The sequence below is a fragment of the Macaca fascicularis genome, chromosome 12 (genome assembly GCF_037993035.2).
Source record: "Macaca fascicularis isolate 582-1 chromosome 12, T2T-MFA8v1.1".
NCBI classification, from domain to species: Eukaryota; Metazoa; Chordata; class Mammalia; order Primates; family Cercopithecidae; genus Macaca; species Macaca fascicularis.
The window spans coordinates 104,099,909-104,116,582 of record NC_088386.1 but is presented as its reverse complement, the minus strand read 5'-3'; the positions used below and the strand labels follow the sequence as shown (position 1 = coordinate 104,116,582).

Sequence of the window (16,674 nt, the reverse complement as noted above, 5' to 3'; positions counted from 1 at the left end):
AAAAGTGTACTCTATTCATTTCGATGGCAACAACAGCTTTAGTGAATTAGAACAACCCGAACCTACCAGAAAGAATGAGAGTAAACCATTCAGCCAACCCCAGTGACCGGGGGAGGGAGAGGGACGAGCTTGCAAATCCCCTTACTCACCATAATGGGCCCTTTTGTGTGATTTCCTGTGGAGGCAGCAGTCAGGGCTGCTATATATACAGTGACATTCCCCCAGTCCCACACAGCAACCAGAAAACATCTGCTTACTTCCTTCAAAATGGGAAAGGTAAGTCCTGGGTACTGGATACTCAGCCTTGGCCTTAATGCAGTGGCCTCAGTGGGGGCCAATCACTCCATGCTGCCATATCTTCCATTTTTCAGATCACCTTCTACGAGGACAGGGCCTTCCAGGGCCGCAGCTATGAATGCACCACAGACTGCCCCAACCTACAACCCTATTTCAGCCGCTGCAACTCCATCCGGGTGGAGAGCGGCTGCTGGATGATCTATGAGCGCCCCAACTGCCAGGGCCACCAGTACTTCCTGCGGCGAGGGGAGTACCCCAACTACCAGCAATGGATGGGCCTCAGCGACTCCATCCGCTCCTGCCACCTCATTCCCCCGGTGAGTATGGCTCTGTCTTTGCCTTCCATCTTTTTGGAAATAAAAGCTATTTAATGATATTATTCTTTTTTTTTTCTTTTTTTTTTTTTTGAGAGGGAGTCTCGTTCTGTCGCCCAGGCTGGGGTGCAGTGGCCGGATCTCAGCTCACTGCAACTTCCGCCTCCCGGGTTCAAGCAATTCTCCTGCCTCAGCCTCCTGAGTAGTTGGGATTACAGGTGTGTACCACCACGCCCGGCTACTTTTTGTATTTGTAGTAGAGACGGGGTTTCACCATGTTGCCCAGGCTGATCTCGAACTCCTGGCCTCAAGTGATCTGCCCACCTCAGCCTCCCAAAGTGCTAGGATTACAGGTGTGAACCACCACATTCGGCCTATTTAATCACATTATTCTTAAACCTAATATTTCTAACTAGAGGACAGAAAATGGAAGTGACACAGTACATGCAGGCCAGTTTAGAAGGGTGTCTCAGATGGGAAGCCGTTCTTCATGAACTCTGTGTTGGTTTTTTAAAAATCATATGCTCCCAGATTTTATATTTTAAACATAATCAAAAAGCTGAAAGAGCAAAGACTAATTAAGAAAAAGCAGGACATGGAGGAGACTAAATTTACCATCTATTCAAGATAAAATGTATTAAATGTTCATTTCAAGCCATATCAAGTCAGAAATCAAATATATCAAAATGTATAAATATAACCTGGGACTGTGTAATTGATTAAAAAATACTTTTGCGGCTCGGCACGGTGGCTCACGCCTGTAACCCCAGCACTTTGGGAGGCCAAGGCCAGCAGATCACAAGGTCAAGATATCAAAACTCTTTGATCTCTACAAGGACAGGTCAACATGGTGAAACTCCATCTCAACTAAAAATACAGAAATTAGCTGGGTGTGGTGGTGTGCGCCTGTAATATCAGCTACTCAGGCGGCTGAGGCAGGAGAACTGCTTGAACATGGGAGGTGTGGGTTGCAGTGAGCCGAGATCGTGCCACTGCACTCCAGCCTGGCGACACAGCAAGACTCCATCTCAAACAACAACAATAACAAACTTCTGCTTGCTTTGTCTTACTTTTCTATTTAATTATTCCTCCTGAGAAGATAGGATCCTGTCTTCTGATTTCTATTCTAATTTAATGGTCAGTACCTATTAGCTTACTTAGAGGTATAAATTAGAGAAAAGGCCAAATCTGAAAGTAAAGTTTGAGATTCCATATATTCTGAGGAGTGACTGCAGAGTTCTTAGAATTGTGGCATGTGGGAGGCATGGGATACAGTGTCATAAAAACAGAATTTAGGCCGGGCGCGGTGGCTCAAGCCTGTAATCCCAGCACTTTGGGAGGCCGAGACGAGTGGATCACGAGGTCAGGAGATCGAGACCATCCTGGCTAACACGGTGAAACCCCGTCTCTACTAAAAAAAATACAAAAAACTAGCCAGGCGAGGTGGCGGGCGCCTGTAGTCCCAGCTACTCGGGAGGCTGAGGCAGGAGAATGGTGTGAACCTGGGAGGCTGCGCTTGCAGTGAGCTGACATCCGGCCACTGCACTCCAGCCTGGGCGACAGAGCCAGACTCCATCTCAAAAAAAAACAAAACAAACAAAAAAAACAGAACTTAATGAAGGTGATACTTGCTGCTGAGGGAAATAAGTTGAAAGCAGGAGGCTAGAAAGGAAACTTAAAAGTCAGCTAGGTTGAAATTTGAACCGAAGGCTGGGTGCGGTGGCTCACGCCTGTAATCCCAGCACTTTGGGAGGCCGAGGTCAGGAGGTCAGGAGTTCAAGACCACCCTGGCAAATATGGCGAAACCCCCTCTTCTAAAAATACAAAAATTAGCTGGGCGTGGTGGTGCGCACCTATAGTCTCAGCTACTTGGGAGGCTGAGGTGGGAGGGTCACTTGAGCCCAGGAGGTTGAGGGGGCTGGGACCCATGATCATGCCACTGCATTCCAGCCTAGGTGACAGAGGGAGGCCCTGTCTCAAGAAACAAATATAGATGTGTGTGTGTGTGTGTAATAGTGAACCCCAAATATCTGAGACAGGTCTCAGTCAATTTAGAAAGTTTATTTTGCCAAGGCTGGTCGTGGTGGCTCACGCCTGTAATCCCAGCACCTTTGGGAGGCCAAGGGTGGTGAATCACCTGAGGTCGGGAGTTTGAGACCAGCCTAACTAACATGGAGAAACCTCTACTAAAAATACAAAATTAGCTGGGCATGGTGGCGCATGCCTGTAATCCCAGCTACTCAGGAGGCTGAGACAGGAGAATTGCTTGAACCTGGGAGGCAGAGGTTGCAGTCAGCCGAGATCGCGCCATTGCACTCCAGCCTGGGCAACAAAAGCAAAACTCCATCTCAAAAAAAAAAAAAAAAAAGAAACAAAGTTTATTTTGCCAAGGTTGAGGACGCACCCATGACACAGTCTCAGAAAGTCCTGAGACATGTGCCCAAGGTAGTTGGGGGAACAGTTTGCTTTTTATACATTTTAGGGAGACATGAGACAATCAATATGCGTAAGATGTAAATTGATTCAGTCTGGTAAGACAGGAAGTAGGGGCTTCCTGGTTAGATGTAGCTAAGAGACAGAGCGGGGCGCGTGACTCACCCCTGTAATCCCAGCACTTTGGGAGGCTGAGGTGGGTGGATTGCCTGAACTCCTGACAGAGTTCAAGCCCAGCCTGGCCAACATAGTAAAACCCTGTCTCTACTAAAAATACAAACTGAGCGTGGTGGTGCGTGCCTGTAATCCCAGCTACCTGGGAGGCTGAGGCAGGAGAATCACTTGAACCCAGAAGGCGGAGGTTGCAGTGAGCTGAGATTGCGCCATTGTACTTCAGCCTGGACAACAAGAGCGAAACTCTGTCTCAAAAAAAAGGTAGATAAGAGACAAAAGGTTCTTTTGAGTCCTTGATCAGTTTTCCGCTGAATACACAATTCAGTCTGGCTGGATGAATCCGCATCTTTGCATAAACAGTAGGGGAAAGGCAGCAATAACAGATGCATTTGTCTCAGGTGAGCCTCAGAGGGGTGACTTTGAATAGAATGGGAGGCAGGTTTGCCCTAAGCAGTTCCCGGCTTGACTTTTTCCTTTAGCTTAGTGATTTTGGGGTCCCAAGATTTATTTTCCTTTCATTGTATATACATAATATGACCCTTAGCTTTCCAATGACTGTTTTCTCCTTTGAGAAAGGCTTTCTCAAATAACAGCGACTAAAGTGATGTGATAAATTTTATTGTAAGCAAATCTTAATTCCCGAAGACCTAGCTCCGCCCATGAATCATTAGACTCAGTGGTGGGTGACTGGGGGTGGGACAGCTCCTTAACTTTGCAGCATGGTTGTTCTAGAAGCAAACTTGGCCTGGGAGAACTTCTGGGCGGTTGTGGCCAGGGAGGTGTAGGGACTGGAGCTTCAATTTCCAACTATTTTTGTTCGTTTACTCTTGCTTTTCTGTCTGCCACTCCAGCACTCTGGCACTTACAGAATGAAGATCTACGAGAGAGATGAATTGAGGGGACAAATGTCAGAGCTCACAGACGACTGTCTGTCTGTTCAGGACCGCTTCCATCTCACTGAAATTAACTCCCTCAATGTGCTGGAGGGCAGCTGGATCCTGTACGAGATGCCCAACTACAGGGGGAGGCAGTACCTGCTGAGGCCGGGGGAGTACAGGAGGTTTCTTGACTGGGGGGCTCCAAATGCCAAAGTTGGCTCTCTTAGACGAGTCATGGATTTGTACTGAAGTATTTACATTCTCCACTTTTTTCCTTTAAAATCTAATAAAATATTTAGCTTGTGTTTCTGGCACTAGTAGAGCCCTATCTATTAAGCATTTGTAAGTGATAATGGCACTCAGCCAAACATAGTCACATGTTTTCAAGATGGGAAGCAATCTTTTATAAGGTGAATAATGCAGAGATATTATTTCCAGCACTCTTCTAATGACTAAAACATGTTGGCTCAAATAAAAACTCAGTTCACTTGGGCTCAGGCCATTTGTAGTTAGTCTCACAAGGCCAGATTTGCAGCTACAGTGGTGAATTTGTACTTTTTGAAACACCTCCAAGTTATCCCTCCAGGTTATCCCTATTGTCTTCTGTAATAGTCCAAGCCTTAGTTGACAAGGAAAGTTGTTCTCAGCATCTGGACTCCTACCTTAGCTCCATAAACAAATAGATGAACTGGTCCACCACTCTTACCTATTGCACTCCTATCCTCCTAACAGTCACCATCCCTTTCCTCTCACTTCCATTGCCAATATCTCATTGCACTGTGAGATTTCCAGTCCAAATAGAATTCACTGTGTTTTCGCTATAGGTGCTTTGTGGAAGAATTTCAGGACATTTACAAAAACCACACGTGCATGGGGAAACTCAGCCTCATGTCATTTCAATAGAGAGTAAAGTATTATGATTACACACAGTAAATAATACAAAGTGGTCAGGTGTCGTGGCTCACGTCTGTAATCCCAGCACTTTGGGAGGTCAAGGTGGGCAGATCACAAGGTCGGGAGTTCAACACCAGCCTGGCCAACATAGTGAAACCCCGTCTCTACTAAAAATAAAATACAAAAATTAGCCTGGCATGGTGGCGTGTGCCTGTAATACCAGCTACTCAGGAGGCTGAGGCAGGAGAATTGGTCGAACCCAGGAGGCAGAGGCTGCAGTGAGCCGAGATTGTGCCACTGCACTACAGCCTTGGCGACACAGCAAGACTCCATCTCAGAAAAAAGAAGAAAATAATACTAAGTGGAAAATAAGCAACTGAAATTTTCTGGAAAACTTCGTTTGAGTGTATGTTTGTTTTCTTTGGTTTTTAAAAATGAATTAAGGTTAGCCAGGCACAGTGGCATGCACCTGCAGTCTCAGCTACTCAGGAGGCTGAGGCAGGAAGATAATGTTTGAGCCCAGGAGTTCAAGCCTAGCCTGAGCAACAGAGCAAGAGTTCGTCTCTTCCAAAAAAAAAAAAAAAAAAAGAATCAAAGTTGCTAATAAAAAATTATGGTACATTTTAAAAATTCAAAATAAGTGAATGAGGAAATTGGGTCAGAGGCAACATAAGAGAAGAGATGAGATGGAGCCAAGAGTGAAGTTCGAACCCGAGTTGTATGCTGTGAGGTGCTATGTTCAGTGTAGATAGATCCAGACTTGGATCCAGCAGCCATCAAGGCAGAGAAGAAAACAAGATTCGACAATTAATTATTCAAGACAAGCCTAATCAATGTCAGTACCAAAACCTAAAAGAAAGTTTTCTTGTGAGTCCTCATAAGGAGAGTACTAAGTAAACACCATCCTCAACAACATCCTGCAGAAATTAAATAAAGTTTTGTGGATGTTCCATATAAGGTTCATCAATAAAACAAACAAATGGCTTCAGATAAAAATTTATCGGAAGTACTCCATCCTTTGAGATTCTAATGAATTGCCTCAAATCCTATCTTACATGGGGTGGGAGCTTTGTGTACCCACTTCCACCAACGTATCTATAACCTAATGTCTTTGGTAATTCTGGAAAAGGAAGGAGTCGATCATGCTTCTCTCAGGAGCCCCTCACTCTGAACTCCTGCCTCGGCTTTGGGTGGGTCATATTGTCCTCCTACGTGTGCTGCTATTCTGTCCTCATGCACCACGCTGACCCACATGCGGGACAGAGCTCCTTTTCCTTTAACTTCTGAACCATCTCTCACATGAGGTACTGATGTGTGCAGCTGGCTTTATAATAAAGGGTATGGGAGCACAGTGCAAGTTTACATCATAACAGTACATTGACACAAATGTAATATTAGATTGCCCTATAGGCTTCAACCTACTGCTGGGTGGTCTGCCTTCTCTCCCTTTCTTGTTCCTCTCTTCTTGGCTGGCAGCCATACCCACAGGGCTGTTCTTTTTTTTTTTTTTTTTTTTTTTTTTGAGACAGAGTTTCACTCTTGTTCCCCAGGCTGGAGTGCAATGGCACGATCTCGGCTCAATGCAACCTCTGCCTCCCACATTCAAGCGATTCTCCTGCCTCAGCCTCCCGAGTAGCTGGGACTACAGGCACCAGCCACCATGCCCAGCTAATGTTTGTATTTTTAGTAGAGACAGAGTTTCACCATGCTGGCCAGGCTGGCCTCAAACTCCTGACCTCTGGTGATCCACCCACCTCGGCCTCCCAAAGTGCTGGGATTACAGGCGTGAGCCACCATGCCCAGCCCTGTTCATTTTTGATAGAACCCTCATCCATCCATGTGCTCAAGGTCTCTATATCCAATACCCAAGGGGCTTATGACAGACTAGTGTATCATTTGTTTCTTAAATTGGGTTATTTATTTATTTATTTGAGACAAGATCTTACTCTGTCATCCAGGTTGGAGTGCAGTGGCACAATCACAGCCCACTGCAGCCTGCATCTCCAGGGTTCAAACGATCCTCCCACCTCAGCCTCCCAGATAGCTGGGATTACAGGTGCACACCACCATGCTCAGCTAATTTTTTTTATTTCTAGCAGAGACAGGGTCTTGCCATGCTGCCCAGACTGGTCTCAAACTCCTGAGCTCAAGCGATCCTCTTGCCTGGGCCTCCCAAAGTGCCAGAATTACAGGTGTGAGCCACCACATCCAGCCATAAATTTGGTCATTTGTTTTGGTTTTGGGTTTCTGTTTTGTTTTTTTTGAGATGGAGTCTCACTCTGTCACCTGGGAGGGAGTTCAGTGGTGCAATCTCAGCTCACTACAACCTCTGCCTCCCAGTTCAAGCAGTTCTCCTGCCTCAGCCTCCCAAGTAGCCAGGACTATAGGCGCACACTACCACGTCCAGCTAATGCTTGTATTTTTAGTGGAGACACAGTTTCACCATGTTGGCCAGTCTGGTCTCAAACTCCTGACCTCAGGTGATCCACCCAACTCAGTCTCCCAAAGTGCTGGGATTACAGGTGTGAGCCACCGCGCCCGGCCTACTCTGGGTCATTTTTGAGGGTGAAAGTATATATTATTATTAATTACACTGGGACAAGAGGCATGAACCAAGACTGTTCTATGCAAACTGGGATGCATGTTTAGCCTACTGTGTGTGTGTTTGCGTGTGTTACAGTTTAGCCTACTGTATGCGTGTATATATAGTGAGAATACAAATATATATAAAGATTTATTTCCTGAAAAATCATCAGAATCTAGGATTATTTAGTGTTACTCTTCCTAAATCTCAGTTCTTTAACCTTTAAACTCGCAATAATAGTGATGGCTTCCTGGAGATTAATCAGAGTCCTGTTTGTCAACAATATGTCAAACATAATTTAGAAAACCAAAAGCTCCTTAAAGTGCTGAATTTTACACTATTTTCCTAGAAGACATAAAATCACATATTTTGGCTGGGCACAGTGGCTCCCACCTGTAATAAAAGTAATTCACCATCTTTAGGCATGAAAATTATTCTAAAACATCTGAACTGAAAGGGATTCGAGTCCCCGAATCTCTTTGATCAAGTCATTATTCTTAGAAACGTGTTGCTCCTATCCCTGGGATACAGGCAAAGAAAAAGATGTTCTCCTCCTAAATCCAACATACAGAGAAAGTCAATACTGGGGAGTGACCTGGGGAAGACATTATGCCGAAACTAGCTCCTAATTCTACCCTTCACTCCTCCTCTTCCTCCTCTGTTTAAAGTAAATCCTGGGGCCTCAAAGAGTGGAATGTTAGAAGAGATAACCAATAGAATCCCACTAATCCTTTTCCCCATTGAGATGAACCAACAATTTGAGATAACCTTCGTATTCTGCATTCCAGGTACCCTACACACACCAGCTTTTCCTGCGTAGCCTAGTTTGTCCAGATTTAAGTCTTTTTCTTCCTTTTTTCCCTCTTTCCTCCCTTTGAATTTATGATGTCCTCTTGCCTGTTTAATGTGATAAAAGGCCCACCAAGCAAAGACACTGAAGTAGCAGCTATTACATAAAGTAAGTGCCAAGAACTGTTGTGCTGAGTTATGCCCTCAAAGAGATCCCCTCTTAGGGGCTGCTTCTACAATTTTCCTGCCCTGTTACCATGGGTTTAGGTGCTGATGTTAGCATGTGTCCCATTCTCACCCTTTCTGTCCTTGGAAGGTCAATTATTTTCTTCTTTGTGGGTTTGTCAAAGCAAAAGTGTCAATCACAACCACCTGTTGCTTAAAGACGACATGCATTGTCAATTTTTTCCAAGAGGACTCTTATAAGGACTCAAGCAGAGGTGGGTCGATGATTACCCCCCGTCTTCTTGTCCTTTATTACATGGCCATCAAAGACAAATTGAGAAAGACAAGTAGATGCTAGGGCCTCTGTTACGGTGATCCTTGGTCCCTTATCCAGTCTCTTTGTTTGGGACACTTTGGTCTACACCGTTGCCACCTAAATGACCTCTGCTCATTTAACCAAGCACACAGTAAAGCACATACTGCATAACTATGTTTTGTCATTATGGCATACACAATGATGGACCACATATGTAATAGTCCGATAAGATTACAATAGAGTTGTAAAATACCTTTCGCCTAATGACGTCATAGTGTAACATCTTAGTGCAACACATTACTCACGTATCTGATGATGCTGGTGTAAATAAACCTCCTGTGCTGTCAGCAGTATAAAAGCATAGCATATACAATTATATACATTACATAATACTTGATAATAAGCAAATATGTTACTGATTTACAGATTTACTATACATACTTTCTTTTTTTAAGATGGAGTTTCACTCTTGTTGCCCAGGCTGGAGTGCAATGGTGTGATCTCAGCTCACCGCAACCTCTGCCTCCGAGATTCAAGTGATTCTCCTGTCTCACCCTCCCGTAGCTTGGATGACAGGTGTGCACCACCACGCCCAGCTAATTTTTTATTTTTAGTAGAGATGGGGTTTCATCCTGTTGGCCAGGCTGGTCTTGAACTCCTGACCTCAGGTGATCTGCCCACCTCAGCCTCCCAAAGTGCTGGGATTACAGGCATGAGCCACCGCGCCCGGCTTGCTATACTATAAAGTGATGATAAAAAGTATTCTCCTCCTACTTATATTTAAAAAAAAAAAAAAATTAACTGTACAGCCTCAAGCAAAGCCTTCACCAGGTATTACAGAAGAAATCATTATCCTAGGTGACAGAAATTCTGTGTCCGGAATTGGTGGGTTCTTGGTCTCACTGACTTAAAGAATGAAAGCAGCAGACCCTCGCAGTGAGTTAAGTTACAGTTCTTAAACACGGTGTTGTCCAGTGTTTGTTCCTTCAGACGTTCAGATGTGTCTGCAGTTTCTTCCTTCTGGTGGGTTTATGGTCTCGCTGACAGGAGTGAAGCTGCAGACCTTCACAGTGTTATAGCTCTTACGGGCAGTGCGTCTGGAACTGCTAGTTCTTCTCCGTGGCTTTGTGGTCTTGTGGACTTCATGAGTTAAGCTGCAGACCTTCGTGGTGAGTGTCACAGCTCATAAAGGAAGCATAAACCCAAAGAACCAGCACCAGCCACATTCATTGTAAAGAGCAAAAAAATAAAGGCACCACATTACTGAAACGGACCAAAGCCGTTTGCCACTGCTAGCTCGTGCAGCCTGCTTTTATTCCCCTATCTGACCCCACCCGCATCCTGCTGATTGGCCCATCTTACAGAGAGCTGATTGGTCCGTTTTACAGAGAGCTGATTGGTCCATTTTACACAGAGCTGATTGGTCCATTTTGGCAGAGTGCTGATTGGTGCATTTACAATCCCTGAGCTAGACACACAGTGCTGATTGGTACATTCACAATCCTTTAGCTAGACACAGAGTGCTGGACAGAAAAGTTCTCCAAGTCCCCACTAGGTTACCTAGACACAGAGTACTGATTGGTATATTTACAAACCCTGAGCTAGACACAAAGTACTGATTGGTGCATTTACAAACCCTGAGCTAGACACAGAGTGCCCAGTGGTGCATCTACAATCCTTTAGCTACAGAGTGCTAGACAGAAAAGTTCTCCAAGTCCACACTAGGTTAGCTAGATACAGAGTACTGACTGGTGTATTTACAAACCTTGAGCTAGACACAGGGTGCTGATTGGTGTATTTACAATCCCTTAGCTAGACATAAAAGTTCTCCAAGTCCTCAATAGACTCAGGAGCCCAGCTGGCTTCACCTGGTGGATCCTGCACCAGGGCTGCAGGCAGAGCTGCCCGCCAATCCCACACAGTGCACCCGCACTTCTTAGCCCTTGGGCGGTTGATGGGACTAGGCGCCACCGAGCAGGGGGCGGCGCTGGTAGGGGAGGCTCCGGCTGCGCAGGAGCCCACGGCCTGGGTGGCGGGCAGCAGCGGGGGGTGGGCGGGGAGGCTCGGGCATGGCGGGCTGCAGGTCCCGAGCCCTGCCCCGCGGGGAGGCAGCTGAGGACCGGTGAGAATTCAAGCACAGTGCCAGCGAGCTAGCACTGCTAGGGGACCCAGCGCACCCTCTGCAGCTGCTGGCCCAGGTGCTAAGACCCTCACTGCCCGGGGCTGGCAGCCCTCGCCTGCCGCTCTGAGTGTGGGCCCTGGCCTGTGATACCTGTGGGCAGCTCCGACTCCTGCCTACGCCTCTCCCTCCACACCTCCCCACAAGCAGAGGGAGCCGACTCCAGCCTCGGCCTCGGCCAGCCCAGAGAGGAGCTCCCACAGTGCCATAGCAGGCTGAAGGGCTCCTCAAGCGCTGCCAGAGTGGACGCCAAGGCTGAGGAGGCACCAAGAGCGAGGGCTGCTAGCATGTTGTCACCTCTCAATTCCATGTGTGTTTTTGCCCCTGAAGACCTTCCAGTGGGACAAGATGTGGAAGTGGAAGACAGTGATATTGATGATCCTGACCCTGTGTAGGCCTAAACTAATATGTGTGTTTGTGTCTTAGTTTTTCACAAAATTTTAAAAAGTAAAAGGCCAGGTGTGGTGGCTTACGCCTGTAATCCCAACATGTTGGGAGGCCGAGGCAGGCAGATCACTTGAGCCCAGGAGTGGAAGGTTCTTGTATCAGTTCGAATCCCAAGAGCGCATCAACAGGCAACACGAGGAGGTGTGGAGCAACATGCTGTTTTAATGAGCACCTGGGTGCAGGCCGGGTGAGGCCTAAAGTGGTGTCAGCACCAAGTGAGGAGGGCGCAAAGGTTTTATAGTCTCCTGTAAACAGGAAGTGTCCTAGTCTGACGTAACTGCTACGTTGTACCCAGATGGCCTCTTTCTCTATCTTGATCTTCAGGGATACTTGTCTTCCAGCCAGCTCTTTCCTGCTTCTGCTATCTTGCTGGTGCACGCTGCTGACACAAGTGGCCTTGCACCTTGGGACGGGGCCTGAGAAGGGAGGGGTTACTCATCCCCTTAAGCTTTCAGACCCTAGGGGGAATCTTACAAGGAGTTTGAGACCACCCTGGGCAACACAGCAAAACCCCATCTCTATTAAAAAAAAAAAATAGAAAAAAGTTTATATAATAAGGATAAAAAGAAAGAAAACATGTTTGTACAGCTATACAATGCTTGTGTTTTAAGCTAAATATTACTACAAAAGTGTCAAAAATGTTTAAAATGCTTAAAAGTTGATGAAGTTACAGTATGCTAATGTTAGTTTATTATTGAAGAAAGAAAAGCATTTTAAAATAAATGTTGTGTACCTAAGTGCACAGTGTGTAGAAAGTCTACAGTGGTGTACAGTAATGTCCTAGGCCTTCACATTCATTCACCCTCACTCACTGACTCACCCACAGCAACTTCCAGTCTTGCAAGCTCCATTCATGGTAAGTGTCCTATACAGGTGTACAATTTTTTATCGTTTATACCATATTTCTACTGTACCTTTTCTATGTTTACATTTGTTTAGAAACACAAATACTAGTGTGGTAGGCTGATCCATCTAGGTTTGTGTTAGTACACTCTATGATGTTCACACAACAATGAATTTTCTCAGAATGTATCCCACTGATAAGAGATGCATGGGGGAAGAGGAGACTAGAGAAGGAGGCATGGGCCAGGCGCAGTGGCTCACTCCTATAATCCCAGCACTTCAGGAGCCTGAGGTGGGAGGATTGCTTGAACCCAGGAGTTCGAGACCAGCCTGGGCAACATAGTGAGACCTCATCTCTACAAAAAAATAAACAAAATTAGCCAGGCATGGTAGCAGGCGCCTGTGCTCCCAAATTCTGCTGAAGTGGGAGAATCCCCTGAGCGAGAGAGGTAGAGGCTGCAGTGATCCAAGATCACGCTACTGTGCTCCAGCCTAGGAAACAGAGCGATACCTTATCTCAAAAAAAATAAAAATGAAAAGAGCCAGAGAATGGAGGTGCAAGTGAGTAGCGGGGTTGCAGGCAAGCATGAAGCCCAAGAACCTGCCTCTGCCCCCAGCAAGGCCCTGGCAGGGCCAACGACTGCAAGCTGCATGGCGAGGGCCCAGGTCATAAGGAACGGGCACATTTGGACATGAGAGTGGGGTTGAAAAATATAGGCCTTGCCGGGCGCGGTGGCTCAAGCCTGTAATCCCAGCACTTTGGGAGGCCGAGGCGGGTGGATCACGAGGTCAGGAGATCGAGACTATCCTGGCTAACATGGTGAAACCCCATCTCTACTAAAAATACAAAAAACTAGCCGGGCGTGGTGGCGGGCGCCTGTAGTCTCAGCTACTTGGGAGGCTGAGGCGGGAGAATGGCGTGAACCCGGGAGGCGGAGCTTGCAGTGAGCCGAGATCACGCCACTGCACTCCAGCCTGGGAGACACAGCGAGACTCCGTCTCAAAAAAAAAAAAAGAAAAGTATAGGCCAGTAAAGCTGAATGAAATTGTCAGGAATGAATACACCGTGGGCAGGCTGCAGATCTTTGCAAGAGAAGGGAATATGCCTCACATCATCTTTGCTGGCCCCCTGGGAACTGACAAAGTTATAAGCATCCTGGGCCCAGCACTGAAGGATGCCATGCTGGAACTCAGTGCTTCAAAATGGCAAGGGCATTGATGTTGCGAGGAATAAAATCGAAATGTTTGCTCGACAAAAAGTCATCCTTCCCAAAGGTCAGCATAAGATCGTCATCCTGGATGAAGCAGACAGCATAACTGATGGAGTCCAGCAAACCTTGAGGGGAACCGTGGAAATCTGCTCTAAAATGACTCACTGTGTTCTTGCTTTTAATGCTTCAGATAAGATCACCGTGAGGCTAGTGTGACAGCAGCATAGATGAAGGATCAGAGAGAGGCCAAATTTCGGGCTTGGACATCATGAAGAAGCTGTTAGAGTAGTCTAAGAAGATAAAGGAGAGTTTTAGAATTCTGCATTTGTGTAACTGGTGGTTCTTAGCTCCAGCCGCAGGTCAGCATCTCCAGTGGAGTTTTAAAGAAACTGCGAGTGTCCTGTTCCTACCCCAGCCAGACCGAATGGTCATCTGCCCAGAAGGGCCCAATATTCAGCACACATTGTGATTCCAGAGTCTTCCTGGGCCTGGACTGACTCATCTGAGGGCTTGTGGCACATGGATGTCTGCCTTGGAGGATCATTTCCCCATCTGGAAGCCCTGGCCAGCCAAGGCCATGCTGGGGCAGTGCTGGCTGAGGCCTCTGTCTGATTTGCACTTCAGTTGGGTGATTTGAGGAAGGATCTTAAAAATCTGGAGTTCACTCTAGATTAGATGTTAGCAGACAGCAGGATTAATTTTGTGATTAGTTACCTCAAGAAATATTACCCATGGGGAGGGGAGACTAGAACACAGATAAACCTGTAATCCATAAAGAAGTAGCAGTTAATCATTTTGGCTGAGAGAGTGAGGGCTTGGGATTTTGAGAGTGTAGCATTGACTTTGTTTTTGTCTGCACTTAGGCAAAGTTAAGAAGTAGCTTTATTTTATCTCATTGCATCATGGTCTCAGAGTAGCCTTGTCTGAAGTTGTTATTCTGTGAGACTGTTTATGTCTAACAGGGGAGTGACATGTCCTTACTGTGAGTGCCAGGTCAGCATCCGAATGTCAGAGGCTGCTCCTTTTTCTCACTTTTTTCTCATTAATCAGACTATAGTCCATGAGATAACTCATGCTCTGAGTGGTTATGTAATTTGCCATGGAGCTAATCAGTGAACCTTCTGAGTGCAGGCGGCCTGAGTCCAAAGCTCACGCTCTTGCCTGTGAAGCTTTATGGCCTCCCTCATGCTTGGAAAAGAAAAAGCAATCTACAAAGCAATACTTTATACTTTGGTTAATACTTTGACATTTAGCCCTCTTTTTACCACATTTCTTTTAAGCACCTGCTGCCAAAGAGGAGTGGCGCCACCAGCATGGCTGGGCTGTGTGGATTATACAGCTACATTCTCGTAATCAAAGAGCTAATAGGGTGATGCCAGCCTCTGAGGGAAACCTCACTGCCTTCCCATCTCTGTTCAGAGGCTACTGGATCCCAGTGCACAGTCCTCCGCTACACAAAGCTGACCGACGCCCAGACCTGTGCAAAGTTGATAAATGCTAGAGAGAAGGGTACAGTGCTGTCCACTGACTTTGGCCTAGAAGCCATCATCTTCATGGCCCAGGGAGACATGAGGCAGTCCCTGAACAACTTGCAGTCCATCTTCCCGGGATCTGGCTTCAGTTACAGCAAGAATTTGTTAAGGGTCTGCGACGAAAGCCACCCCTACTCATGAAGGAGGTGATCCAGCATTGTGTGAATGCTGATGTCAAGGAAACCTACAAGGAAGGATCAGAGAGAGGCCAAATTTGCGGCTTGGACATCACGAAGAAGCTGTTGTAGTAGTCTGAGAAGATAAAGGAGAGTTTTAGAATTCTGCATTTGTCTGACTGGTGGTTCTTAGCTCCAGCCCCAAGTCAGCATCTCCAGTTCACCTTTGGCATCTGGGCTACTCACCAGAAGATGTCATTGGCAACATCTTCCAAGTGTGTAAAAGTTTCCAAATGGCACAATAATTGATAAAGTGGAGTTTGTCAAGGAAATTGGATACACTGGTATGAAAGCAGCAGAGGAGTGAACTCCCTTCTGCAGACAACTGGGCTCCTGGCCAGGCTGTGTCAGAAGACAATGGCCCTGGTGGCCAGTTAGAGCAGAGGCTTTATTGATTGAGTTACAAGAATCCTCATCCCTGGAATACAGGAGGCACAGCCTTCTGAAGTAGGGGGCATGGGTAGGGAATGCCATCTGAGGCTGGTGCCAGCATACACCGTACTTTAAACCCTCGTGGTTTTCACGTTGCTTCTAGCTGATCTCTGCTCCACGAGTGTTTGCATTCAACCTCAGACTCACTGATGAGGTGATGGGGCAGGGCAGAAAGGCTCAGAGAAGCTCAGGGCAGGCACCTCATCTGTGTGTGAGTTGGCATTTAGCTAATAAAACCTTGCAGTGTTTGTTGTAAGGTGACCACATGAGGCCTCAAGGAAAACCACCTTCCTGTCTGTGCCCTCGCTTGTTCCTCTCCTTTCTACTTGTCGCTCCTAGCAGCCTGCAAATAAGAAGATGACTAGATAGTAGATTGGACAAGCTGATCTCAGTTCTTCTAGAAGCATGAAGGGACCAGTTCCCTGGGGTGAGGGCAGAGTTTGCTATAATTTCCTATTTAGATAGACTTCTCAGAACCAGGGCAATGAGCCCTTCAGGAAAGGCTTGCTGAGGGGGTGCCGACTGGCGTGGCACCACCCAAAAACTCCAGCATGATGCCTTTCCCATGTTTTCGAGGGAACTTTTTGCTTTTGCTTTAGAATTCCCCAGTGCATTTTATATTAATTTGCAGAATTGCCTCTTTATTTGCAAGGGTACTATTTTTTCCCATTTTTTAAATTAAAATGTCAATTGTATATAAAAAAAGAGATGCATGACTGCATATGATACCACCGTATATTAATTGCTAAGAAGCAGGAAGGTGGGTGGTAAAATCAACTGCTGGCTGGACCTCAAACACCAGCAAAACTCTAGAATTGGCTACTGCTGTTGTAACATTCATTTCTCATCTCAGAAGAAATAAAAATTAGAATTACTAAGGAGTGGGAGGACTTGGGGCACAACACAGCATTCCCAGTTTTTCCCTTTTGCTTATTATCTCTGCTGTTATAAAGTCCCATTATGGCCGGGTGTGGTGGCTCACACCTGTAATCCCAACACTTTGGGAGGCC

At 46.3% G+C, this 16,674-nt stretch overlaps 1 protein-coding gene and 1 pseudogene across 1 annotated transcript; both read left to right on the top strand.

Annotated features, from left to right (window-relative positions):
- Positions 1-229: 229 nt before the first annotated feature.
- CRYGB (crystallin gamma B) lies at positions 230-7,958 on the top strand. Its single transcript, XM_005574097.5, has 3 exons — positions 230-276; positions 372-614; positions 4,070-7,958. Exons 1-3 carry the CDS (start codon positions 268-270, stop codon positions 4,343-4,345), a joined length of 528 nt encoding a protein of 175 aa, XP_005574154.2. The 5' UTR covers positions 230-267; the 3' UTR covers positions 4,346-7,958.
- Positions 7,959-11,308: 3,350 nt separating this feature from the next.
- LOC107126945 (replication factor C subunit 2-like) lies at positions 11,309-16,230 on the top strand (annotated as a pseudogene).
- Positions 16,231-16,674: the final 444 nt, after the last annotated feature.

Excerpts from the sequence above, each read along its gene's own strand:
- CRYGB (XM_005574097.5), top strand. Across the intron at positions 615-4,069 it reads CCTGCCACCTCATTCCCCCG|CACTCTGGCACTTACAGAAT; the intron begins GTGAGTATGGCT and ends CTGCCACTCCAG.